This window comes from Ranitomeya imitator, chromosome 1 (genome assembly GCF_032444005.1).
Source record: "Ranitomeya imitator isolate aRanImi1 chromosome 1, aRanImi1.pri, whole genome shotgun sequence".
Lineage (NCBI taxonomy): Eukaryota > Metazoa > Chordata > Amphibia > Anura > Dendrobatidae > Ranitomeya > Ranitomeya imitator.
Genome location: NC_091282.1, coordinates 1178585546 through 1178613071, shown reverse-complemented (window position 1 = coordinate 1178613071; position 27526 = coordinate 1178585546). Strand labels below are relative to the sequence as shown.

At 45.8% G+C, this 27526-nt stretch overlaps 1 protein-coding gene across 1 annotated transcript in view; it reads left to right on the top strand.

Annotated features, from left to right (window-relative positions):
- NOP14 (NOP14 nucleolar protein) overlaps positions 1–25880 on the top strand; it is a 31383-nt gene extending 5503 nt beyond the window's left edge. Inside the window, exons 5-18 of the mRNA XM_069744741.1 lie at positions 2831–2965; positions 4064–4186; positions 4528–4656; positions 5581–5866; positions 9794–9924; positions 16498–16583; positions 17523–17658; positions 17767–17868; positions 17957–18110; positions 19370–19529; positions 20170–20317; positions 23720–23841; positions 23995–24150; positions 25168–25880. Of these exons, the coding sequence (XP_069600842.1) occupies positions 2831–2965; positions 4064–4186; positions 4528–4656; positions 5581–5866; positions 9794–9924; positions 16498–16583; positions 17523–17658; positions 17767–17868; positions 17957–18110; positions 19370–19529; positions 20170–20317; positions 23720–23841; positions 23995–24150; positions 25168–25270 (1971 nt within the window). The 3' untranslated portion in view covers positions 25271–25880. The remainder of the gene's footprint in view (positions 1–2830; positions 2966–4063; positions 4187–4527; positions 4657–5580; positions 5867–9793; positions 9925–16497; positions 16584–17522; positions 17659–17766; positions 17869–17956; positions 18111–19369; positions 19530–20169; positions 20318–23719; positions 23842–23994; positions 24151–25167) is intronic.
- Positions 25881–27526: the final 1646 nt, after the last annotated feature.

Below are 27526 nucleotides of genomic sequence, written 5' to 3'. Positions count from 1 at the left end.
GCGGAAAAGTAAAATATTTATAGCTCTCAGAATAAAGTGATTCAAAAATAATAATTTCTATAAAATAGTTTTTATTGTATAAAAGCGCCAAACCATAAAAAAATATAAATGAGGTATCACTGTAATCATACTGACCTGAAGAATAAAGCTGCCTTATCAATTTTACCACACGGATTGACATAACCCCAAACCCCCCCCACACACACACACACACACACCAAATAAATTCATAAATTGCTGTTTATTGTTCATTCTGCCTCCCAAAAATCGTAATAGAAAGCAATCAAAAAATGTTATGTGCCCGAAAATTGTACCAATAAAAACTTCAACTCGTCCCGCAAAAAACAAGATCTCGCATGACTCTGTGGGACAAAATATGGAAAAATTATAGGTCTCAGAATGTGGTGATGCAAAAACTATTTTTTGCAATAAAAAGCGTCTTTTAGTGTGTGACAGCTGCCAAACAAAAACCCGCTATAAAAACCTGCTATAAGGTCCCATTCACACGTCCTGACATTTCCGGTACAGGAGATGTCAGTGTTTAATACATGTGGCACACGTGTGGCATGCGTGTGCCGCATCAGTACTACAAGGACCGGTGCCAGGGAACAAGCGTTACAGTAAGCGCTGTTCCCCGGAACCGGGTACTGGACACGGCTCTCATCATTGTCCCTTGCTGTGCCGGCGATCGGCACGTGTAGGGGAGAATGATAAGTTCTATTTAAGTAATAAGAGACAGGATGTGAAGGCTGATAGGACTATTACTCCCATCAGCCTACCCCTGCTGCTGCTAAGTGACAGCAGGAGTGACTGATGGGAGTATTTATCAGCTGCCGCCTGCGCAATAAATGAAAAAAACGGCGTGGGTTCCCCTGTATTTTCTATAACCAGCCAGGCAAAACTCACAGCTGGGGGCTGCAATCCTCAGCTGTCAACTTTAGCAAGGCTAGTTATCAAGAATAGAGGGGTCCCCGCTGTGTTTTTTTTTTTTTTTTGTTTTTTTTTACCGTATACACTCGAGTATAAGCAGAGACCTCTAATTTTGCCACAAAAAACTGGGAAAACTTAATGACTCGAGTATAATCCTAGGGCGGGAAATGCAGCAGCTACTGGTAAATTTTGAAAATAAAAATAGATACCAATAAAAGTGAAATTGAGACATCAGTAGGTTGTGTTTTTGAATATCCATATTGAATCAGGAGCTCCATAAAGTTTATGATGGGCCCCTTAAGATGCTTCATACAAAAATATGATATAATGCTGCACAAAGGTTGATTATGGCCCCATAAGATGCTCCATAGAAACATTTGCCCCATATAATGCTGCACAAAGTTGATCATGGCCCCATAGGATGCTCCATAGAAAATATGCCCCATATAATGCTGCACAAAGGTTGATAATGGCCCCATAAGATGCTCCATAGAATATTATGCCCCATATGCTGCTGCTGCTGCGAGCGCCGTCAGCTTGTTCTTGTGTTCAGCAGTCACTGATACTGCTCATTAAAGTACTGAATATGCGCTCCGCCCCTATGGAAGTGTAGTTGCGTCCATATTCATTACTTTAATGAGCGGTACCACATGACCAGTGAACACAGGAAGAGCTGCTGGAGACCATCGGAGAAGCAGGGACATGCAGAGAAGCGCCGGGAGCAGGTGAGTATGATGTGACAGCTGCTGCTCCCCCGCCGACCCCCTGGGACAGTGACATAAAATAATGGCCTGAAAATCTCGGCTTATATTCGAGTATATACGGTATTTAAATTAAAAAAAAAATGGTGTGGGATTTCCCCCATTTATGACAACCAGCCTTGCTAAAGCTCACAGCTGGGGGCTGGTATTCTCAGGCTGGTAATGGGCCATGGATATTGACACCCCCCCCCCCCCAGCCTAAAAATAGCAGCCCGCAGTTGCCCAGAAAAGGCGCATCCATTAGATGCTCCAATTATGGCGCTTTGCCCGGCTCTTCCCACTTGCCCTGTAGCGGTGGCAAGTGGGGTAATAGTTGTGGGGTTGATGTCACCTTTGTATTGTCAGGTGACATCAAGCCCACGGCTTAGTAATGGAGAGGTGTCTATAAGACACCTCTCCATTACTAATCCTATAGTTACATGGTAAATAAAGACACAGCCAGAATAAAGTCCTTTATTAGAAATAAAACAAAGCACAGTTTTACTTTATTTAAAAATAACAAACAGTTATACTCGCCAAACGCCTATTCCACTGAAGCCCTGGTTCTCCTGTAATAAATCTAAAATAAAAAACAACAACATCCCTCACCTGTCCGTCATTCTGTCCCACGCCGTAATCCATGTCTGGGGGATAATCAGTTTTCAACCTGTTTACGTTTGGTGGATGGGCTCACATTTTTTGGCCAAATTTTGTGCTAAGCATCTCATGTGTTTTTTCATAGATTTCACAAGCCATTATGCTATTCACATTTCATGTATCACACATTTCCTTGCTTTAGTACAGTTGAGTGCAGCCATTGATCTATTTGCTAGTTTTCAACCTGGACGGTGCCAAGATGCGACCGTCCAGGCTGAGAACCACTAGTGAAAGAGCTGCTGGGAACGCAGCGTCGGTGACCAGGGGTGACATCATAGAGGTTACATCTGGTCACTGAGTCTCCGTTCCCAGCCGCCGGGCTGAGCTGCCGTGAGATCCCCTCAAGCACTTTGATATATGTGCGGATCTCCGGTTTCGTATGACAGTATTGGGGGTTCCACAAAATATTGTTACATGGCTTTAGGGAACTATGGTACTAATATTGATTATAAAGGGGGTATCAGTTTAACTCTTCCAATTTCTGTTTGTTACCACTTTTTCAGAGAGAACGGCAGAGTCAAAGAGAGAAGGCGCTGGAGCTGACGGAAAAACTCGACAGCGACTGGAAGGCGATCCAGGGATTATTATCGCACAAGGTTCCAAAATCGGAGAGGAAGGTGGAGACCGAGAAGCCAAAAGTAAGACGTCAAGAGGTTCTTAATAGCGTGAACATTCAGAGATAATTCTGCTGAGGTCTGTGATTTATTTTATTGTATTTTTATGCATTTTTTTTTATCTGCTGTAAAAGCTGTTCCATCTATGAGCCCAGCACTTCGCTCCATTTGTGCTGCTGCATTCACACATCTGCCAGATAAGTTTTTTTTGTTTGTTTGTTTTTGTTTTTTGTCGGATAGCACCTGGATCCATGAAGATCACGCTTCAGAGTGATCGGTCCTTAAAACTACGATGCAAATCCGACACCTTCCATGTTGCGCCCTTGTCTCTCAAATCTCTTGTGTACGGACCAATTTGGATAAAAATTTTGACCTTCTCGGAATCTTTTCAATTGGTTTGGAAGCGAAGAAAACCGATAAAACTAGGAGAACACTGAATGCAGCCTTATAGTTATCACTGTCGGGTAATACTAGGAGAACACTGAACGCAGCCTTATAGTTATCAATGTCGGGCAAAACTAGGAGAACACTGAACGCAGCCTTATAGTTATCAATGTCGGGCAAAACTAGGAGGACAATGAACGCAGCCTTATAGTTATCAATGTCGGGCAAAACTAGGCGAACACTGAACGCAGCCTTATAGTTATCAATGTCGGGCAAAACTAGGAGGACACTGAACGCAGCCTTATAGGTATCAATGTCGGGCAAAACTAGGGGGACACTGAATGCAGCCTTATAGGTATCGATGTCGGGCAAAACTAGGAGGACACTGAACGCAGCCTTATAGTTATCAATGTCGGGCAAAACTAGGAGGACAATGAACGCAGCATTATAATTATCGATGTTGGGCAAAACTAGGGGCACACTGAACGCAGCCTTATAGGTATCGATGTTGGGCTCTGCATCCCATTCCTCACCCTGATCAAAACCCCAGGGTCACTTTGATATGTGGAAGTCTTTTTAAAATTGGAAATCACATATTCGTTGCATTAGAGCAGTAAAAAGATGGCTGTAGCCCTTCTATCATTGGATCTCTGCTAAGATTTAATAAATTCAGTCTCTGGGTGTCTTTGTCATGTACACACTATACCTGATTTATCCTGTTTTGTTTAATATTTGCAGGCTGATGATTATGACGTGATGGTCCGTCAACTTGTCTTTGACATGAAAGCTAAGCCCTCCGACAAGATGAAGTCTGAAGGAGACCTTGCTAAAGAAGAACAAGAGAGGCTTCAGAGACTTGAGGTAACAAAATGATCCATCACTGACCTTTATTTTCAGAATCTGTAGAAGTTTTATTTATTCCTTCCCCCTCCATCTTGGGAGCAGACATACCAGTAGGGCAACTGCACAGGGGCCCAAGAGGTATTGGGGCCACTTCTACCACCAGAGCAGGTGTACTTGTGGTTTATAAGGAGCTATTGTACTGCCCAAGGGCCCATATATTTTTCTTACTACGGGTCCTTCTCTGTGTCCGCCACTAATCTGTACCTATTGAATGGATTTGTCATCCATGTCTACATGGTTGGGGATTATATTGTCCTTATTTTGACTTTTGGTTTATTTCCTTTGTGCTCCTGTTTCAGGCTGAGCGTCTGCGCCGCATGCGAGGAGAGGACGACAAAGCGAAGAACAAGCCCAAACACACATCTGCAGATGATTTGATGGATGGGTTCATACTGGACAAGGACGATCGTCTGATGCTTTCTTACAAGGTAAGTCTGAGCTTCAAAGGCATAAGTCAAAGTAATTCCGGCTTTGTAACTTTGCTTCGACTCTGATTCCAGCAGTTTTGTCTCTCCAGTGCTTGTCTTGATATAGTTTCTTGTCCTGCCATGTAATACTTTTGTGCATGGCCTTGCTTGTCTTTGATATTCTTGAACTGTTGGCTATCCTTGTCATTGATTGGAAATTTCTCTTTGGATTGTATGGGGAAAATGCTGGTAACCGGCTGCGGAGGGAGCCAGACACTTGTGACTATCCGGATGATGCTCTTGTTGCAGGAAGTTATAATTTGATTTTATGTAAAATACTTCAATACATCCAGCCCTGGAATCTACGTTATGCTTCCCATAGATACAGCAGCATAAACCTGACAGATTCCCTTTAAATGCTTTTCTGCAGCCCCCAAACTATTAAAGGTTGAAGTTCCAAAGTTAGATAAGTTTTCTCGTTTCTGAAAACTCCTGTCTGCTGGCTGCCATTTGTGTTTGCTTCTTTTTACATTTAAAAATAAAGAAAAAGGTGCTTTACTCGCCCTTCCTGGTGTCTGTACTAAGTATCTTGCAGACTGTTGACTGTGACAAATGGCTCCAGCCTCCCTCGTCCTCCTAATGTAGGAATGCATTGGGTTCCTTTATGGTACTTTTATCTGTATACAAGGTTATTCCACATGCATGTGAAGGTCGGTTCTTAAAGTCTTCTTGCCAGCAACTGAAAAAGGAATGAAAGTGGTCGTATGAGGTTGGAAAAACATGGCTGCGTCCTACGGTCAGCAGCAACGCTACTTCTGGTACAGGACAGCTGGAACCTGAGATGTGAGCCGAGCCTTTGGAGGATATTTCAGGACAACCTGTTTTTATTGATATTACTAATTCCTTTTTTTTCACATCTATATTTTTTTTTTTTATCTTTGATAGGATGGCAAGATAAACCTTCCTGAATCAGACGATAGTGAGCTGAAGACCGGAGATGATGATGGTGATGATGGCGCAGATGAGGGTAGCGAGGGTGAAGATGATGAAGGAAGTGATGATGATGAAGAGGAGGAGGGAAGCAATGCCTCTGACAACCACTCAGACCTGGAATCTGGCGGACACAGCGAGGAAGATGAAGAAGTGCAAGTGAAGATAACAAAGAAAAACAAAGAGCTGAAAGTGAAACGTCCCGATGAGGCCACTTCTCAGCTCCCATTCACATTTGATGGTGAGTTTCTTGGAGGATATGTAGTGTACAAGACCAATTCTAATCAAATCATGTTAGTTCCCGATAAGGACTTTGTGCTCTTCACACTCAGTGTCTGTGACTGTCTGCAGCTCTGATGTATTGTCAGCAGCGCTACAGCCAATAACTGAGCTCAGTGGCTCTGCTTGAGATGATTGCATGAGCTGCTGAGCTGACTGATTGGCAGCAGTGCTGTCGACATTTCAATACTGCAGACAATAACTGATATGCAAATATATATACCGTATATACTCGAGTATAAGCCGAGATTTTCAGCCCAAATTTTTGGGCTGAAAGTGCCCCCCTCGGCTTATACTCGAGTCACGGTAGTGGTGGGGTCGGCGGGTGAGGGGGAGAGGGCGCTGAGGTATACTTACCTAGTCCCAGCGATCCTCGCGCTGTCCCTGCCTTCCTCCCCGTCTTCTGTGCTGCAGCGTCTTCCCCTCTTCAGCGGTCACGTGGGACCGCTCATTAGAGAAATGAATAAGCGGCTCCACCTCCCATAGGGGCGGAGCCGCCTATTCATTTCTCTAATCAGCGGTGCCGGTGACCGCTGACAGGAAGATGCTGCAGCACAGAAGACGGGGAGGAAGGCAGGGACAGCGCGAGGATCGCTGGGACTAGGTAAGTATGTTATATTCACCTGTCCGCGTTCCAGCCGCCGGGCGTCGCTCCATCTTCCCGGCGCCTCCATCTTCCCGGCGTCTGCGCTCTGACTGTTCAGGCAGAGGGCGCGATGACGCATATAGTGTGCGCGGCGCCCTCTGCCTGATCAGTCAGAGCAGAGACGCCGGGAAGATGGAGGCGCCGGGACCGGACGCTGGGAGCTGCAATCAAGGGAGGTGAGTATGTGTTTTTTTTTTTTTTATTGCAGCAGCAGCAGCGGCAGCACAGATTTATGTGCAGCATCTATGGGGGCAGTATGAACGGCACACAGCACTATATGGGGGCAGTATGAACGGCACACAGCACTATATGGGGGCAGTATGAACGGCACACAGCACTATATGGGGGCAGTATGAACGGCACACAGCACTATATGGGGGCAGTATGAACGGCACACAGCACTATATGGGGGCAGTATGAACGGCACACAGCACTATATGGGGCATCTGTGCAGCATCTATGGGGCAGTATGAACGGCACACAGCACTATATGGGGCATCTGTGCAGCATCTATGGGGCAATATGAACGGTGCAGAGCACTATATGGCACAGCTATGGGGAAATAATGATCTATTTTTATTTTTGAAATTCACCGGTAAATGCTACATTTCCACCCTAGGCTTATACTCGAGTCAATAAGTTTTCCCAGTTTTTTGTGGCAAAATTAGGGGGGTCGGCTTATACTCGGGTCGGCTTATACTCGAGTATATACGGTATATACTTTTTATAGAATGATGTGCCCCCATGCAGCCATATGTTAAATGTTGGCAGAGTTTCACAGCAGCATTTAACTGGTTAACAATTGTTTGAGGCAAGTGCTACCTGTAATGACACACAGCCATCACCTGTCGGTATGGGGTCGCCCCGTGAGCCTTTTCCATACACCCGTTTTTGTTTTGCACAGTATATGTACGGCGCGTGTTCAGAAGGGGGTTAAATGAGGTGACTGATTTTTTTGCAGCTAAGCCAGCCCCTTTGTTTCAATATCAGCCATAAAATTGGCTATAGAAATAGATAACCAGTCCCCATCATCCACTTTGCCAGTTTTAAGGATGAGGGAGTTCTTTCTTCTGTTAGAACAAATTTTGGAGGGCTAGCTGCTGGGGGGGTGGTTAAAGGGGCACTGACGTGGAGGCACATTTGAGATCTAGTTTAAGTATGTCTGTAAGCACAAATGAATGTCTAAGTGAGATTGGAGAGCTAATAGTAAAAGAATAAAAACTGAAAATGTAGGCCCCTTAAAAAATAGTGAGGAAAGAATGGTTGTAGATGACGAGGAAAAAGCTAACATATTAAACACCTTCTTCTCCACGGTATTCACGGTGGAAAATGAAATGCTAGGTGAAATCCCAAGAAACAATGAAAACCCTATATTAAGGGTCACCAATCTAACCCAAGAAGAGGTGCGAAACCGGCTAAATAAGATTAAAATAGATAAATCTCCGGGTCCGGATGGCATACACCCACGAGTACTAAGAGAACTAAGTAATGTAATAGATAAACCATTATTTCTTATTTTTAGGGACTCTATAGCGACAGGGTCTGTTCCGCAGGATTGGCGCATAGCAAATGTGGTGCCAATATTCAAAAAGGGCTCTAAAAGTGAACCTGGAAATTATAGGCCAGTAAGTCTAACCTCTATTGTTGGTAAAATATTTGAAGGGTTTCTGAGGGATGTTATTCTGGATTATCTCAATGAGAATAACTGTTTAACTCCATATCAGCATGGGTTTATGAGAAAATCGCTCCTGTCAAACCAATCTAATCAGTTTTTATGAAGAGGTAAGCTATAGGCTGGACCACGGTGAGTCATTGGACGTGGTATATCTCGATTTTTCCAAAGCGTTTGATACCGTGCCGCACAAGAGGTTGGTACACAAAATGAGAATGCTTGGTCTGGGGGAAAATGTGTGTAAATGGGTTAGTAACTGGCTTAGTGATAGAAAGCAGAGGGTGGTTATAAATGGTATAGTCTCTAACTGGGTCGCTGTGACCAGTGGGGTACCGCAGGGGTCAGTATTGGGACCTGTTCTCTTCAACATATTCATTAATGATCTGGTAGAAGGTTTACACAGTAAAATATCGATATTTGCAGATGATACAAAACTATGTAAAGCAGTTAATACAAGAGAAGATAGTATTCTGCTACAGATGGATTTGGATAAGTTGGAAACTTGGGCTGAAAGGTGGCAGATGAGGTTTAACAATGATAAATGTAAGGTTATACACATGGGAAGAAGGAATCAATGTCACCATTACACACTGAATGGGAAACCACTGGGTAAATCTGACAGGGAGAAGGACTTGGGGATCCTAGTTAATGATAAACTTACCTGGAGCAGCCAGTGCCAGGCAGCAGCTGCCAAGGCAAACAGGATCATGGGGTGCATTAAAAGAGGTCTGGATACACATGATGAGAGCATTATACTGCCTCTGTACAAATCCCTAGTTAGACCGCACATGGAGTACTGTGTCCAGTTTTGGGCACCGGTGCTCAGGAAGGATATAATGGAACTAGAGAGAGTACAAAGGAGGGCAACAAAATTAATAAAGGGGATGGGAGAACTACAATACCCAGATAGATGAGCGAAATTAGGATTATTTAGTCTAGAAAAAAGACGACTGAGGGGCGATCTAATAACCATGTATTAGTATATAAGGGGACAATACAAATATCTCGCTGAGGATCTGTTTATACCAAGGAAGGTGACGGGCACAAGGGGGCATTCTTTGCGTCTGGAGGAGAGAAGGTTTTTCCACCAACATAGAAGAGGATTCTTTACTGTTAGGGCAGTGAGAATCTGGAATTGCTTGCCTGAGGAGGTGGTGATGGCGAACTCAGTCGAGGGGTTCAAGAGAGGCCTGGATGTCTTCCTGGAGCAGAACAATATTGTATCATACAATTATTAGGTTCTGTAGAAGGACGTAGATCTGGGGATTTATTATGATGGAATATAGGCTGAACTGGATGGACAAATGTCTTTTTTCGGCCTTACTAACTATGTTACTATGTTAGTGTATGTCGGGTGGTACAGCCAGTATTAGGCCCAATAATTAGCGTAGTACCCGGGCCGAATACTGACCTGTATGGTAACAGGCAGGAGCTTGCATACACTCTCCATGACACATCATCCATGAACAACCCCTTTAACACACCCTAAATCTATATGTGCAATCCCTGCACCTTGATCTCTAATGCAGAGCGTATAGTGAAGCCTCCACCTTCTGGTTTTTGTGTTCTAGTCCCGGAGTCGTATGAAGATTTCCTGTCTCTCCTGAGTGAGAAGTCTCCCGATCAGCAGCTCGTCGTCCTGGAGAGAATACAGAAGTGCAATCATCCAAGTCTGTCTCAGGGGAACAAGGCGAAGCTAGAGGTGAGAGGCTGACATCTGTGTACGGTCCCTAAAGGGGAGGTTCAGAAAATCAACAACATGGAGGTGGTGTGATAAAATAACTTTTAATCGCCTGATAAATATGCCCCAGTGCTCTTTTCTGCAGTTGTGATGCTTGAAATACCAACACGTGATAATGCAGCAAAGTAGTGGCGTTCACACCCACGGGCCGGCGATTCGGTCAATATTTTGCACTGTTACAAACACCCAGTCAGACCATCATAGAGTAGTGAGCTGACTGACCATTTCTCAGTTCACCCATTTTGCAGTCAGCATTAAAAAACTGAATCCAGTGGCTACAGAAGGCAAACAATATATACTGTGGACACACACACATACCATGAGTGTTATGATGCTGTCCACTAGGAGGTGACACTATGCATAATCTGAAAAAGATTAACCGTGGCTCCTCCTCTGGACGGTGTCGGCCTTCTCCAGTTTTTGCTTAGTGTCGCATAGGAGGCACACCTAAAAAAAATTTCTTACTCAGTTTTTTTCCGACGGATTACAGATGAAGAAAAGTGGGTCTCCTGCGAGACTCCCGGCATGGCTCCTTCCTCGGCCCCCTATTATGGGGTGCCCAGTTGAAGTCGAGATGGCTATTCCCTATGTCGCTCCTTCCCCAGTCCCTCGGGTGCTGGTTCGAAGTCGAGAACCCCCCTCCTTCCCCAATTCCTTTTGGTTTCTGGGTTGAGGTCGAGGCGAGGATAAAGCCCCCTGTTGGTGACAGCAGCACCCTCCCTAATCCCCCTCTGGGGGCATTAGGTTGAGACGCCTCAGGTAGGGCCTGTACAGGCAGCACTCTGAAGCTCCCAGCAATGGGCCAGCACACTGCGCCTGCATCCAGGGACCCCAACCCAGCTGCGGGCTCCTGTCGGGGCCTGGGGTAATGCAGGCAGGCATGGCAAAATAGAGACCCAGGGCTCCCTGCGTCCTTGTCTCTGCTGCAGCACTAGCCTTATACTGCCTCAAGGGGACCCCTCACAGGGCCCTCCTTCCGCTTATAGCCCCACCGCTATCCAGCCTTTAAATCCGGGGGGTCCGGTTCAGATCCGACCCCCTCCCGGACTTTCGCGCCGGCCTGGAGCCTTTCTGGGCATCAGGCATCTAATTTAGGCCGCGGCTTCGGCCTAGCTGAAGCCGCCGCCTCCTCTCCGCACCCCGGATGACAAATATGACACTCTACAGTGTCATAGAGGGGGCGGATCGAGACAGGGCGCGTTTTTACACAGCTTTGCCGCCCTTTTTCAGCTCTCCTCCACCTTCCTTTTCTCGGCAGCCATTTCTGCTGCAGCAAGGATTAACCCTGCATCTCCCGGTCAGCAGGACCAGGCCAGCCAGTCAGCCAGTCTCCGGGGGGCACAGGACTGTGGATCTTCGGCGCTGGACCTAGGGGCAAACTGGTGGGGTAAAATCACAGCTGGGTCTTTTTACTCGGCTGTGAATCCATATTCCCTATAGGGCTCCCCTATAGGTTCCTCTGCATAGCTACCCCTGTAGGATCCACTGCATAGCCAGCCCTTCTGCACTCTGCAAAATGTCGGGCTCAATGTCCAAGAGAACCAGGCAGGACTGCTATTATGCATTCTGCACAGCCTGCGGGACCGCTCTTCCCAGCGGCAACACGTACCCGCACTGCCAGGACTGCACTCAACTACTGTGTCAGAGCCCTAGATGCCCCTGTCAATGCTTCGGTGTCTAATGCCACGCCGGAATGGGTCACTCAGATGTCGCAATCTATGACGGTCTATAGATAACCTAACCTCCACATTGCTTCAGGCTCTGCGGAGTCATGCCTCGGCTATGACCGTTACCCAGCAAAGGGAGAGCTTGACTCAGGGACAGGACGACCCTGGCACATCCACGTCTAGGTCAGGACGCAAGCGGACCCACAGGTCCCGTTCATCTGTTGTCATCCCATAGCACACGGTCATGCCCTTCTAGGAAGAGACACCGTAGTTCCAGGTCATCTAGACCGTCCCCTTCCAGGGACAGACAATGCAGATCTCCACAATCCCCGACCAGAGAAGGCCTCCTCCCCAGCTCACCCAGCAGGGGACGCCTCAGTGATGCACTGGATTCGGAAGGTATCTGTGACTCAGACAAGGAAACGGAGGGGTCCCTGATCCCAATCCCCCCTAGCAATACAGCGCTAGTTGAGGACATAATCTCTTCCATCCATCGGGTGCTGGACATTTCTGATCCGCCACCAGAGGCCCTAGAACACAAGATTTCCTTTGAGGGAACTCTGAAGCCGCCTAAGATTTTCTCTAACCAACCAGAGTTTAAGGCGATCCTTAAAAAGCAGCTCTCGCAGCCTGAGAAAAAATTCACTAATAGCAAATATCTGGAGGCAAGGAACCCTTTCCCACAGAGGGACACCAAGGAATGGACAGACCCACCCGAAGTGGACCCCCCCAGTCTCTAGGCTAGCAGCACAGTCCCTCCTTTCACTGCCAGATAACTCAACCCTCCGGGATGCAGTAGACCGGCAGGTAGAACGCATGGCTCGTTCAATTTTCGAGGCTGCAGGGACATCTCTGGCTCCCGCGTTCGCTTCAGTTTGGGCTGCCAAGGCCATTGTGGCCTGGGCCAAAAATTTATGAGCTGGCCTCCAAGCATCCGCTCCTGAGCTGTCGGACCAAGCGGTTCAAATAGCAGTCGTAGCAGATTACATACTTTATGCAGCTATGGATTCGGCAAGGGGTGTAGCGGGGATAGCATCAAACGCCATTACAATTCGGCGTACCCTCTGGCTGCGGGAATGGAAAGCGGACGCAGCCTCCAAGAAGTCCCTCACGCACCTCCCCTACGTCAGTGGGTGACTTTTCGGTGAACAGTTGGACAAATGATATCCAATGCCACCGGGGGTAAGAGTACTTCTCTTCCCCAACTGAAACCCAAACACACTTACAAGAAGCATAACAAACCCGATTCCGATCCTTTCGGAACTCCTCGGTCTGGTCCGTCTCGCGTCCAGCACAAAATCATAACCGCTCCCCACGCAGGGACAACTCACGATCGACGCAAAGGTTGGACAAGACCTGGCAGTCAAAAGCAGGCCAGTCTAAGCCCAGAGGAGGAAAATCTCAGACTTTCTCCTCATCATGACTCACGGACTCCGGAAGACACCACACACGTAGGTGGCCGACTTTTGCTCTTTCATCAAGTCTGGCTGCCTATTACAGAAGACAGGTGGGTCAGGGAACTAGTCTCTTCCGGATACAAGATATAGTTCACCTCCAACCCACTGGACTGATTCGTTCTCTGTCCCCCCAAAACCACCAGCCAAGGCTCATGCCTTCCAACAAGGTCTCCTCGCTTTTTCAAGCAGGAGTCATAGTAACGGTCCCCACGGCCTAGCGCTTCCGAGGGTTCTACTCTAATCTATTTGTAGTCCCCAAGAAAGGAGGCAGTGTGCGGCCCATACTGGACTTAAAACAACTCAACAAATATGTACGGGTTCGTCACTTCCGCATGGAGTCCCTTCGGTCCATCATTGCGTCCATGGAGAAGGGAGAATATCTTTCCTCCATAGACATACAAGACGCATACCTGCATATACCTATTGCACCTGCCCATCAGAGATTTCTCAGGTTCGTAATCGACCAGGACCACTACCAGTTCGTGGCTCTCCCGTTCGGACTTGCCACGGCTCCCAGAGTGTTTACCAAGGTCATGGCAGCCACCATGGACGTCCTGCACTCCAGAGGCATAGTAGTTGTTCCATACTTGGACGATCTACTCATCAAGGCTCCCACCTTCAAGGACTGCGAGCTCAGCGTCTCAATTACAATCAACACTCTGAGTCGCATGGGCTGGTTAGTCAACCTAAAAAAATGTCATCACCAACCCCGAGTCAGTCTCTGACCTTCCTGGGAATGCTATTCAACACCTCCAGGGGTCTAGTGCTCCTTCCCAAGGACACGGCACTGGCTCTCCGCCTAGGAGTTTGCACCCTCCTCCGCAAAACCCTTCGATCTTTCCGGTTTGCCATGAGAGTCCTCTGCAGTATTGGGGCAGCGATAGAAGCAGTCCCATTTGCCCAGTTTCACCTCAGACCTCTCCAACTATCCATTCTCAAGTCCTGGGACAGGAATCCCTTTTCTCTCGACAGGGAGTTCAAGCTAACGTTGTCAACCAGGAGGTCCCTGCACTGGTGGCTCAAGCCAACCTCGCTATCAAAGGGGAAATCCTTTCTCGCAGGTCAATGGAAGGTTCTGACCACCGATGCGAGCCTGACGGGTTGTGGTGTGGTGCACCTACACCACAGGGCACAGGGCAATTGGTCCCCAGTGGCAGCGACCATGCCCATCAACATCCTGGAAATTCGTGCCATCCTCCTGGCATTAAGGGCCTTCCATCACTTACTGGTAGCCTCTCACATCAGAATACAGTCGGACAATGCCATGGCCGTGGCATATGTGAACCACCAAGGGGGGACCCGCAGCACCCAGGCGATGCGAGATGTGTCACACATCCTCCACTGGGCGGAGGACACAGGGTCAGTTCTCTCAGCGGTCCACATTTCAGGTGTTGACAATTGGGAAGCAGGCTTCCTCAGGCGACAAGGAATAGACTCGGGAGAGTGGTCTCTCCATCCCAAAATTTTTCGCCAGATCTGCCATCGCTGGGGGACCCCGGATGTGGACCTAATGGCATCCCACTTCAATGCCAAGGTCTCCAACTTCATGGCCAGAACACATGATCCGTGGTCGCTCGGAGCAGACGCTCTGGTTCAGGACTGGACCCAGTTCGAGCTTCTGTACATTTTTCCACCTCTCCCCCTGATATCCAGAGTGGTGAGGAAGATCAAGCAAGAGGGAGTTCCAACCATACTAATCGCACCAGACTGGCCCAGACGTACATGGTACGCCGACATCGTACAACTTACAGCAGACTTTCCCTGGCGCCTCCCCGACCGCCCGGATCTTCTATCACAAAGCCCGTTCTACCACCAGAACTCAGGGGCTCTCAATTTGACGGCGTGTCCCTTGAAACCTGGGTTCTAACCCAGGCAGGGCTCTCGCCGGACGTTATTAGGACTATGATCAGGGCACGGAAGCCAGCCTCTGCCAAGATCTATTACCGTACCTGGAAAGCTTTCTTTATTTACCTGGTGCGAATCTCATGGCCAGACCCCATTCCCTTATTCCCTCCCCAAAGTACTTGGTTTTCTCCAATCGGGTCTGGAGGCCAGGCTGTCCCTGGGCTCGCTTAAGAGCCAGGTGTCAGCCCTCTTGGTGCTTTTTCAAAGGCGCATTGCACCAAGCCGCAAGTAAGGGCATTTCTTCAGGGGGTTTCCCGATTGGTTCCCCCCTACAGACAACCACTAGAAACGTGGGACCTCAACCTGGTCCTGACAGCATTGCAGGAACCACCCTTCGAACCCCTTAAGGAGGTCCCGCTTCGTTTTCTATCCCAGAAGGTGGTTTTCCTGGTGGCAATCACCTGGCTACGCAGGGTGTCTGAACTGACAGCACTCTCCTGCAGACGGCCCTTTCTGGCTTTTCACTAGGGCAAGGTAGTCCTCCGTACGGTCCCATCCGTCCTTCCAAAGGTTGTGTCCAACTTCAACCTCAATGAGGAAATTTCTCTGCCTTCCCTTTGTCCGGTCCAAGTTCATAGAGTGGAGAAGGCTCTGCATACGCTTGACCTTGTCAGGGCATTGCGTATATGTGTCTAGGACTGCGTCCTTCCGGCGGTCTGAATCTCTCTTCCTTCTTCCGGAAGGCGGCCGCAAGGGTCTGCCAGCTTCCAAAGCTACCCTTGCCAGGTGGATCAAATCCACCATACAAGAGGCCTACCGCCTTTAAAAATTCTCCTCTTCCAGCCGGTATTACGGCACACTCTACACGGGCGGTAGGGGCCTCCTGGGCCATTCGGCACCAGGCTTCGGCACAACAAGTGTGTAAGGCAGCCACTTGGACTAGCCTACACACGTTTAGTAAACACTACAGGGTTCATACCCAGTCCTCAGCGGACGCGAGCCTGGGAAGATGTGTTCTGCAGGCGTTGGTGCCCCAAGTGTAGGGGCCTGTCTGCACAATATTGGTCCATTGCTTCCCACCCAGGGACTGCTTTGGGACGTCCCATGGTCCTGTGTTCCCCAGTGAGGCGACAGAGTAAAGGAGATTTTTGTGTACTCCCCGTAAAATCTCTTTCTCTTAGCCTCTATTTGGGGGACACAGCTCCCACCCTGTTGCCCTTTCCAGGCTGTTGTTACTGTTGAGTTCTCATATTATTTTCTTGAGCTCGTACATAGTTGCCTTCTTATAGGCATGGTTTTGTTATTCCTGTTACGTTCCTCCTAATGCATTTGCACAAAACTGGAGAAGGCTGAAGCCGTCCAGGGGTGTATACAGCAAAGGAGGAGCCACGGTTAATCTTTTTCAGATTATGTATCGTGTCACCTCCTAGTGGACAGCAGCATAACACCCATGGTCCTGTGTCCCCCAATTAGAGGCTAAGAGAAAGATTTTACAGTGAGTACACAAAAATCTCCTTTTTTTTTTACATTGGCATATTAAAAGTATTTATTCTATATTTTCCCAGAAACTGTTTGGTTATCTTCTGGACTATATAACGGACCTGGCAGAGCAGCAAACCCCTGATCTTCAAACCGTTGACAAGATGATCGTGTAAGTTTTCTTTTTTCACGAAATCTCTATGGGAATGACTGAGGACTTATCTGTATACTGCCCCTGGTGGCATACAAGATTGTTACAAGCAATAATAGTGGGTGGGGGGCATGAATGTAACACTAGACCTTTATCAAGTACATGATTTAATTTAAGGGGTATTACCATCTCTAAGATATTATTTCAATATGTAGTAGATGTAATAATAGAAATATTTTCAATTAACTCCAATTAGAAATGTAGTATAGTTCTTCTGATTAGCTATGCAGCTTACCCCATGTGTGGGCCATTGCAGAAGCCTGGGTATCCATTGTTAGGACCACTAACAACTGCTGTCAGTGTATGAATTGTCTTTTCTCAGCTGATTTTTATCCACAAACTACATCAAATCACTGCTGAACTTTCATGTATTCAGGCTGGGAGAATCTCCTGCAAAGACCAAGAAAAGTTACAAACGATTAGAATGAACTCGCTGATGGATTCTCTGTTAACTCATTCTGCAGACAGCAATACAATGAAACACTGAGGCTATAGAGGGCAAAATGTTTACGTCTGGAGATCAACCGCTGCTGCTAAACAGCAGAACATGTGTAGCGCTTACAAGAGTTTTTCTATCGAGCTTGTAAGCGCTGTTTTTGTTTTGAAGCTGGCTTGGATCCCTGCTACTTGTTAATCCTGACCAGCGCAATGCTTACAAGACAGCAGTGGTCGGTAGCCTAGGCAACGAGCTGTAAAACAAGTCTTTATCTTAAGAACGGCTTCAAATTTTAATGAGCAATAAATTGCAAAATTGCTCGTTTTTTACGAACTTTATCCATCTATGACGATGGGACTAAACCTTTAATGCTGCCTATTTAGGGTGGGGATTGTAATTAGTACTTTTCATTTCTGTACAACGGAAAAAATAATCCTAAACCAGCCTCTTTTCTCTTGTTACAGACCTTTGTACAAGCTGTGCCAGATGTTTCCAGAAGCCGCAGCGAACTGTGTAAGGGATGCACTGCGGGATATCGCTCGCACCGTGGAGAAAGCGGTTGAATCCAAAGGCCGAGCTTCCTATCCGGCATTACATGTGGTCAGTGGACATTTAATTTTTTTTTTTTCCCATATACTTTTTTTTAAATTCTGCAAGCAGTCTTGTGAGTGTGCAGTAATCCTATTCCTTATTATTCTCTGCTTTTAGCTGTTGTACTTCAAAATTACTGGGATTTTATTCCCCACGTCTGATTTCTGGCACCCGGTGGTCACCCCAGCCGTCACTGTGATGAGCCAGCTGCTGACAAAGGTGAGAGCCCAGGCCTGTAGTATGGCCACCACACCGTCCCATGTACACGACGTCCTAGTCACTTACCAGTGTCCTGCGTTACTTCTAGTGTCCCGTCACCTCCTTAGAAGATGTCGCTGCCGGCCTGTTCGTTAGCTGCATGTTCCTGGAGTATGTATCCCTGTCCAAAAGGTTTATACCGGAGATGATAAACTTCCTGCTGGGAATTTTGCACTTGGCCACGCCGCGCAAAGCTTCTGTAGGTAAGTGCGCGTCGTAGGGGTATACAGTTTTGTTTCTGTTCCTTTTTTAGTGTTCTCAAAATATTTGTTTGCTGTCAGTGAATGGTAATGTTGTACGTCTGAGAGCATACCACTCTTGGCAATGCTCAGACTCCCTGCTGGCACATTGTAGCAAATGACCAGAGACAGCTGCTGCTGATACATTTCCCATATACTAAATGATATGTGATGACCTCCATGCTGGTGGCGCTGTTATCAGATACTGGTTTCTTTATCGCTTCTTTATGGGACACAGGTAACCATGGGTGTCTGCTGCGCTTTTTGCACTAACCCGGTGCTGCGGCCGTGTACCTTACTAAACGGTTACCTAATGGTGACGTGGCCGCATTGGGTTAAGGCAAAGAGCAGGATCGTATGATGGCACGCGAGATCTCAGAGGACACTCTGTGGAGGGTCGTGGGGTCCTGCTCTGTTTACTCTAGAAGTTCTTGCCCGTCTTTTGCAAGAAAGTCGGGTCTTTTAGGTAGGGAGTGCAGGGATCTTTATAGCCACTTTTTTGCTCATGAGTATTATTTGGAAAAAATCTGAACTTTACCTAAATAAGGACAGCCCTAGACTGGTGATAGATTCGCAACTACCTCTATATCTGATTGGTGGCGGTGCAACACCCAGCACCTCCACCGAATATATAAGGATAGGCCATCAATAAAAAATGGTGGCTAACCCCAATAATGTGGACATTGACTTATCAGATACTTAACTGAAGGGTAGGGGGAACTTTAGGGTTTTTTTTGTTATAACCTGTAAGAGCTACCGTAATTTCCTCTTTTCCATGACGAATTTCCCTAAAGACTTTCATACTTTTGCTGGATCTCTCCAAGAAGAAACTGTTTCTCCCAAGAGAAAGTTACCTGTGCAGACACTAGACACTGCGGAGTCGGGAGGCACAATGCCGCTTGGCTGTTGGGCTCCGGTGTTCTGACCTTTGAGGGGAAACCCTGCTGAAGACACTAGAGTTAATTTGCTAACGTAATGTTTGTTTTCCTGTGCAATTGGGATGAGACTGAGTGGTGGATTGCTGGAGGCCTCCGTAGTCATCTCTGGGGTTTTGGGTTATGAAGACCTAAGGAACCTCTTCTCAGCAATAACGGTGTCTGCCGCAGAAGGTTACAATCTTCTGTGAATAGGTGGCACGCTGCCCAGTGTGTCCTCCCCGTAGTACTGTGGGGTCTACCTCAGCATCTCATAACTAGTGTATTTGGTTTTCTTTATCTTGGCAGATTATATTGTGGTTCCTCCATTCAAACTCCACGGGAAGTTCTCAGAGCTACTGATGATCGATAACACGGAGGACTCGGCATCGTGGGTGAAGAAGAATCTGCCCCTGAGGGCAATCAATGGCCTAAACTCTGAGGACAAAACGGAGATCAATCATTTTAAGTGAGTATCGATGAAAGCACCTCACCCTCTGATGTCCACGTATAACTATAACTTAAGCTAAATGGTAACTTGCACATTTCCATTTTTCTTGTATGACAGGACTGATCCCAAATTTTTTTTTAGAAATTTTCTTTTTTGAATTCGAAGTTAGAGAGGTTTCTGTGTTCAAAATCATCATTTCCAGAATGGAAACACATTTACATCTCTGGAGAACTCGTCCTGCCCTGCTTTATACAATCAACCTATTGATTTGCAGGGGAACCGTGTAATGCTTTGTTTTCCCTGCAGTTGGCGCTGCAGGAAAATTCAACACTTACTACCAGATTCTCAGCGATCACATCTGATCTGATTTTGCGTTTGTTAGGAGACCCATCCAACAATCGAGGGAGTTGACAAAGCCGAGAACCACTTTAAAGGAGTTTTCCACTTTAAGGAAAGGGGACCCCAAATGCTCTTGTATACCTAAAATAATCTACAGAGCGGGGACTGTCCCTCTACACTACATGGGTCTCTTTTTGACTGCAGCGGTGTCGATGTGCATGACCACTGCAGCCAATCAATCGCTTTTTTTTCTCCCTCTGCGTATATTTTCATAGACGTACTATTCTTTGCTAATTCTTTTTGCCTTGCTCCTGTGTAGGCTGACATGCATTTCAGTGTGTTTGGATCTCGTCCAGAGATGTTTAGACAACTACGGCACTTTACCTGCTTTTCGGGAGATTTTCAGTCCAATAGAGAAGGTTATCTGCGAACATCTGCCCCGAAACACGTACCCCGAGAAAATCCAGGTAAATATTCTGTCCTAAGATAGAGCACTTGTTATAAAACGGAAGGATTTAAATTTAAGAGGATAAGGAGGGGAACTAAATAGGTTAAATCACCCATGAGCTATGACTGGGCAGTTAACTTACAGGGTTACAGTCTGTTTAGAAAGGATCGTAAAAATCGGAGAGGAGGAGGGGTTTGTCTCTATGTAAAGTCTTGTCTAAAGTCCACTTTAAGGGAGGATATTAGCGAAGGGAATGAGGATGTCGAGTCCATATGGGTTGAAATTCATGGAGGGAAAAATGGTAACAAAATTCTCATTGGGGTCTGTTACAAACCCCCAAATATAACAGAAACCATGGAAAGTCTACTTCTAAAGCAGATAGATGAAGCTGCAACCCATAATGAGGTCCTGGTTATGGGGGACTTTAACTACCCGGATATTAACTGGGAAAGTGAAACCTGTGAAACCCATAAAGGCAACAGGTTTCTGCTAATAACCAAGAAAAATTATCTTTCACAATTGGTGCAGAATCCAACCAGAGGAGCAGCACTTTTAGACCTAATACTATCTAATAGACCTGACAGAATAACAAATCTGCAGGTGGTTGGGCATTTAGGAAATAGCGACCACAATATTGTGCAGTTTCACCTGTCTTTCACTAAGGGGACTTGTCAGGGAGTCACAAAAACACTGAACTTTAGGAAGGCAAAGTTTGACCAGCTTAGAGATGCCCTTAATCTGGTAGACTGGGACAATATTCTCAGAAATAAGAATACAGATAATAAATGGAAAATGTTTAAGAACATCCTAAATAGGCAGTGTAAGCGGTTTATACCTTGTGGGAATAAAAGGACTAGAAATAGGAAAAACCCAATGTGGCTAAACAAAGAAGTAAGACAGGCAATTAACAGTAAAAAGAAAGCATTTGCACTACTAAAGCAGGATGGCACCATTGAAGCTCTAAAAAACTATAGGGAGAAAAATACTTTATCTAAAAAACTAATTAAAGCTGCCAAAAAGGAAACAGAGAAGCACATTGCTAAGGAGAGTAAAACTAATCCCAAACTGTTCTTCAACTATATCAATAGTAAAAGAATAAAAACTGAAAATGTAGGCCCCTTAAAAAATAGTGAGGAAAGAATGGTTGTAGATGACGAGGAAAAAGCTAACATATTAAACACCTTCTTCTCCACGGTATTCACGGTGGAAAATGAAATGCTAGGTGAAATCCCAAGAAACAATGAAAACCCTATATTAAGGGTCACCAATCTAACCCAAGAAGAGGTGCGAAACCGGCTAAATAAGATTAAAATAGATAAATCTCCGGGTCCGGATGGCATACACCCACGAGTACTAAGAGAACTAAGTAATGTAATAGATAAACCATTATTTCTTATTTTTAGTGACTCTATAGCGACAGGGTCTGTTCCGCAGGACTGGCGCATAGCAAATGTGGTGCCAATATTCAAAAAGGGCTCTAAAAGTGAACCTGGAAATTATAGGCCAGTAAGTCTAACCTCTATTGTTGGTAAAATATTTGAAGGGTTTCTGAGGGATGTTATTCTGGATTATCTCAATGAGAATAACTGTTTAACTCCATATCAGCATGGGTTTATGAGAAATCGCTCCTGTCAAACCAATCTAATCAGTTTTTATGAAGAGGTAAGCTATAGGCTGGACCACGGTGAGTCATTGGACCTGGTATATCTCGATTTTTCCAAAGCGTTTGATACCGTGCCGCACAAGAGGTTGGTACACAAAATGAGAATGCTTGGTCTGGGGGAAAATGTGTGTAAATGGGTTAGTAACTGGCTAAGTGATAGAAAGCAGAGGGTGGTTATAAATGGTATAGCCTCTAACTGGGTCGCTGTGACCAGTGGGGTACCGCAGGGGTCAGTATTGGGACCTGTTCTCTTCAACATATTCATTAATGATCTGGTAGAAGGTTTACACAGTAAAATATCGATATTTGCAGATGATACAAAACTATGTAAAGCAGTTAATACAAGAGAAGATAGTATTCTGCTACAGATGGATCTGGATAAGTTGGAAACTTGGGCTGAAAGGTGGCAGATGAGGTTTAACAATGATAAATGTAAGGTTATACACATGGGAAGAGGGAATCAATATCACCATTACACACTGAACGGGAAACCACTGGGTAAATCTGACAGGGAGAAGGACTTGGGGATCCTAGTTAATGATAAACTTACCTGGAGCAGCCAGTGCCAGGCAGCAGCTGCCAAGGCAAACAGGATCATGGGGTGCATTAAAAGAGGTCTGGATACACATGATGAGAGCATTATACTGCCTCTGTACAAATCCCTAGTTAGACCGCACATGGAGTACTGTGTCCAGTTTTGGGCACCGGTGCTCAGGAAGGATATAATGGAACTAGAGAGAGTACAAAGGAGGGCAACAAAATTAATAAAGGGGATGGGAGAACTACAATACCCAGATAGATTAGCGAAATTAGGATTATTTAGTCTAGAAAAAAGACGACTGAGGGGCGATCTAATAACCATGTATAAGTATATAAGGGGACAATACAAATATCTCGCTGAGGATCTGTTTATACCAAGGAAGGTGACGGGCACAAGGGGGCATTCTTTGCGTCTGGAGAAGAGAAGGTTTTTCCACCAACATAGAAGAGGATTCTTTACTGTTAGGGCAGTGAGAATCTGGAATTGCTTGCCTGAGGAGGTGGTGATGGCAAACTCAGTCGAGGGGTTCAAGAGAGGCCTGGATGTCTTCCTGGAGCAGAACAATATTGTATCATACAATTATTAGGTTCTGTAGAAGGACGTAGATCTGGGTATTTATTATGATGGAATATAGGCTGAACTGGATGGACAAATGTCTTTTTTCGGCCTTACTAACTATGTTACTATGTTACTATGTTACCCACCTCTATGCCACCACATTTTTGGCTGACTTCGCAGCAGTGATCATGTGCTCTCTATTGGTATCACTGCTGCTACCAATCACTGACCTCAGCAGTGCTGCTGTCCCATGACATGCCGTTCTTGACTGCTGCAGCCAATCATAGGCCTGATTTCTGCACTGAGGTGCAGTCTGGATTACAGCACCGAGCTGCGTATACCTTTTCTCTTGGCTTCAGATATAAAGTTTCCAAGCCACTCCGGTTTTCTCCGTATCTTCACATGGCTTGCCTGGTGATTTGCACCATTAGATGTGCTGCATGAAGGCTCCTTATGTAAGCCAACTGTGACTGATAAAAGCAGAATTATGAATGCAGCTCTAGAGTTTATATGCTGTAACTTGGGATCCGATGTGGACATAAAGTTTAGATTTGAGTGTCGGTGCTGTGACCATCCGGGCTAGGGCTACGTGTGGCCTCCTAGTCTATATACATGACGTATTCTATACCGGTAAGAGACCAGTATCTTCTGTGCTTCAGGATGCATGTAAGAACATACTAGAAGATATTGAGAAGTTCAGCTCGAAGCCCTACAGTCCTCTCGTCTTTGAGAAACAGATGCCCGTCCTAAAGAAGATGTTCACTCCCAAAGTCATGCCAGTGTGAGTATGTCCAACTTGTGTATCGGGAAATTTAGAGCGGCCACCCTGGTGTCGGTACTCAGCGTGGTGACCTCTGATACAATTGAGATAGTTTAGATTTATTTTAATTTTTTTTGTACGATTTTAGTCATTTCTGTTGCTTTCACTTGGCAGGCTAGAGTTCGGCAGGAAACAGGGATGCAACAAAGTGGAGCGTGAGCGAAAGAGGCTGATCCATAAACACAAGAGGGAGTTTAAGGGCGCCGTCCGAGAGATCCGCAGGGACAATCAGTTCCTGGCCAGAGAGAAACTTCAAGAGACTGCACAGAGGTTAGTGCTGTCTGATGTCCTTTTTTTGAAGGGGTTGGAGCGGGTTTCTACTGACTTTTCATAATCATTATGACCCGCATATTGAAGAAAAAAAACCTCTAGGTCTCAAAGGGTATATAAAGTTTATGGCCGGGTTCCCATGATCTGAAAATAACAGCGCTTTGGGCAGAACATGTTCGGTGCGTCCAAAGCTCTGCCTTCTATTGAATGCAGGTAAATCCGCCTGTGTGCAGCACTGAACCGTGCAGGTTTACCGCATCCAATACATTTCTATTGGTGTAATTTCTGTTGCAGAGACTCATGTCTCTGCAAAAAAAACCTGACATACTGCAGTCCTAAAAGACACGCCACATGTCTGTTTTCCGCGGGCGATCCGCAGGCGCACATGCACGTATATTGGACATAGGATTTCTTGAATTCCCATCCACTATGCTGTCAACACTGGCCACTGCGGGTTTAATGCTGCATAAGTATGCAGCGTCAAACTCGCAGCAGTTCCCGATCGTGGGCACGTATCCTTAAACTGCACACTTCAGATGCTGCAAAACCTCTTTTTTATGAAGAGCAAGGGGTAGAACAAAAGAGGTCTACAGATGGGTTTGCAGCTGCATGAAACTATAAAATATCAACTGCAGCTGCTGAAGAAACTTTTCAAATGAAGAGGGAGTAGTATATGTGAGTCACCTTGACGACTAAGGTCCAGGGGTCATATAAAGACCATGCCCTGCACCTTGGGGAATATTTCCGTTGTCTTAATATTTATGTACTGTAAATAGTGCTGCTAATATCGACTATTGCTACTTACATCAGTGATGTTCGCCAAGTCTGGTGGCATGGGACTGCAAGTGTATTATATTCCAGTATTGTTCATAAATATGTGATTTTTTTTTTTTTTTTTATTATAGTCTTTTACTGGAATTATGTAGGGGATGACTTCCCGGTTTCCCATGAGAGGACGGGTAATACATGTTTTTACCTTCTTAAACTGACCCATTATCTTGTGGGTTTTTTTTGCAGGGATTCGGAGAGGAAGAGGAAGGTAAAGGAACTTTTCCACAGTTTATCTACACAGGAGGGTGAATGGAAAGAATTGAAAAGAAGAAAAATGAGGGGGAAGTAACATGGACTTTGCAATCTCTGAGACAATTGTGACTGGAGCCGTTCGGTACAAGCTCCTCATAGACTTGTGTGTTCTCCTGGCTGGTTCCCTTTTTTTCCCATTTTGTGTGGAAACGATCTGTACAAATATTTGCATTTTTTTTTTCAATATTTCAACTTGGGATATCATGGACTGAGATATTGAATAAAGTTGCCTTTTATCAAGCAAGCATGGAGTACGTCGTTGGCAGAAGTAATTGTATTTTTAAGTGTGGAGTATAAGCAATGTTATTATATATGGATTATATTATAACTATAACCCAAAATAATTTTTTTATATATATATTTTTTGTAACAATTTTTTTTCATCCCATTACTTTGTCAATGGGATCTATGTTAAATTAGATCCATTATTATGCCTCTATGATCAGAGCCTTGATGAGTGTGAAGATGGCTCCAGCTGCCAATCCAAATGTGATTGTTATTTTAGTGTGTCAATTACATACTCCTGAGCTCAAACCTTCCATCATTCCCTGCTGATTTTATGTATGTAAAAAGATTTTAAATAATCTCTTTGGGATGTGTGTGGGGGGAAATAAAATTCCCAGCCCTTGCAGCTGTGGTTTCATGGAGTGCATGTTTGTATTGTACCATACCTGACCAAGGCTTTGTGAAGCCAAAATGCCTTACATTTATTCCATTAAATAGCACCCTAAATATTTCGAACAAGGGAAGCCTAGTGGATTTGTCTCTTTTGGGCACCACATATAATAAATAAATAAAATTGAAAAGCTGGATCAAGTTCAGAGAAGAGCTACCAGGATGGTGAGCAGACTGCAAAGTATGTCCTATGAGGAACGGCTAAAGGATCTGGGAATGTTTAGCTTGCAAAAACAAAGGCTAAGAGGAGACCTAATAGCTGTCTATAACTATCTGAAGGGATGTCAGTGTAGAGGGATCATCCTTATTCTCATTTGCACAAGGAAACACGAGAAGCAATGGAATAAAACTGAAAGGGAAAAGATACAGATTAGACATTAGAAAAAGCTTTTTGACAGTGAGGGTGATCAATGAGTTGGAACAGGCTGCTACGAGAGCTGGTGAGTTCTCCTTTAATGGAAGTTTTCAAACAGAGGCTGGACAGACATCTGTGAGATGGTTTAATGAATCCTGCATTGACCAGGGGGTTGGACACGATGACCCTGGAGGTCCCTTCCAACTCTAACATTCTAGGATTCTTCAAAATATGTACTTGGTCCATGATCACACTTACACATTAGACTGTTGGCAGGGGCATGTATGTGGTCTTCCCAAAGGTTCCCCAACAGAGGGTGTCAGGCTAAGGGTACCGTCACACTATACGATTTACCTACGATCACGACCAGCGATATGACCTGGCCGTGATCGTAGGTAAATCGTAGTGTGGTCGCTGGGGAGCTGTCACACAGACAGCTCTCCAGCGACCAACGATGCCGAGGTACCCGGGTAACCAGGGTAAACATCGGGTTACTAAGCGCAGGACCGCGCTTAGTAACCCGATGTTTACCCTGGTTACCTGCGTAAAAAAAAACCAAACAGCACATACTTACATTCCGGTGTCCGTCAGGTCCCTTGCCGTCTGCTTCCCGCACTCAGTGACTGCCGGCCGTAAAGTGAAAGCACAGCACAGCGGTGACGTCACCGCTGTGCTCTGCTTTCACTTTACGACCGGCAGTCACTGAGTGCGGGAAGCAGACGGCAAGGGACCTGACGGACACCAGAATGTAAGTATGTGCTGTTTGTTTTTTTTTAGTTTTACGCTTGTAACCAGGGTAAACATCGGGTTACTAAGCGCGGCCCTGCGCTTAGTAACCCAATGTTTACCCTGGTTACAAGCGAATGCATTGCTAGATCGCATCGCTAGATCGGTGTCACACACACCGATCTAGCGATGCCAGCGGGAGATCCAGCGACGAAAGAAAGTTCTAAACGATCTGCTACGACGTACGATTCTCAGCAGGATCCCTGATCGCTGCTGCGTGTCAGACACAGCGATATCGTAGCGATATCGCTGGAACGTCACGAATCGTACCGTCGTAGCGATCGAAATGGCAGTGTGTGACGGTACCCTTAGACAACACAGTCGCTCAGCTGACATCTCTGGTGTGTATGGGGGGCTTTACTACAAATATCCCTGAAAGCCTTACTGATGAAAGTCAATGCACACACACTTTTTCAAGGAGTTTTTGGAGCTGAAACAAAAAAATATCAAAATATCCTCAAAAAAATGTGAGTTTCT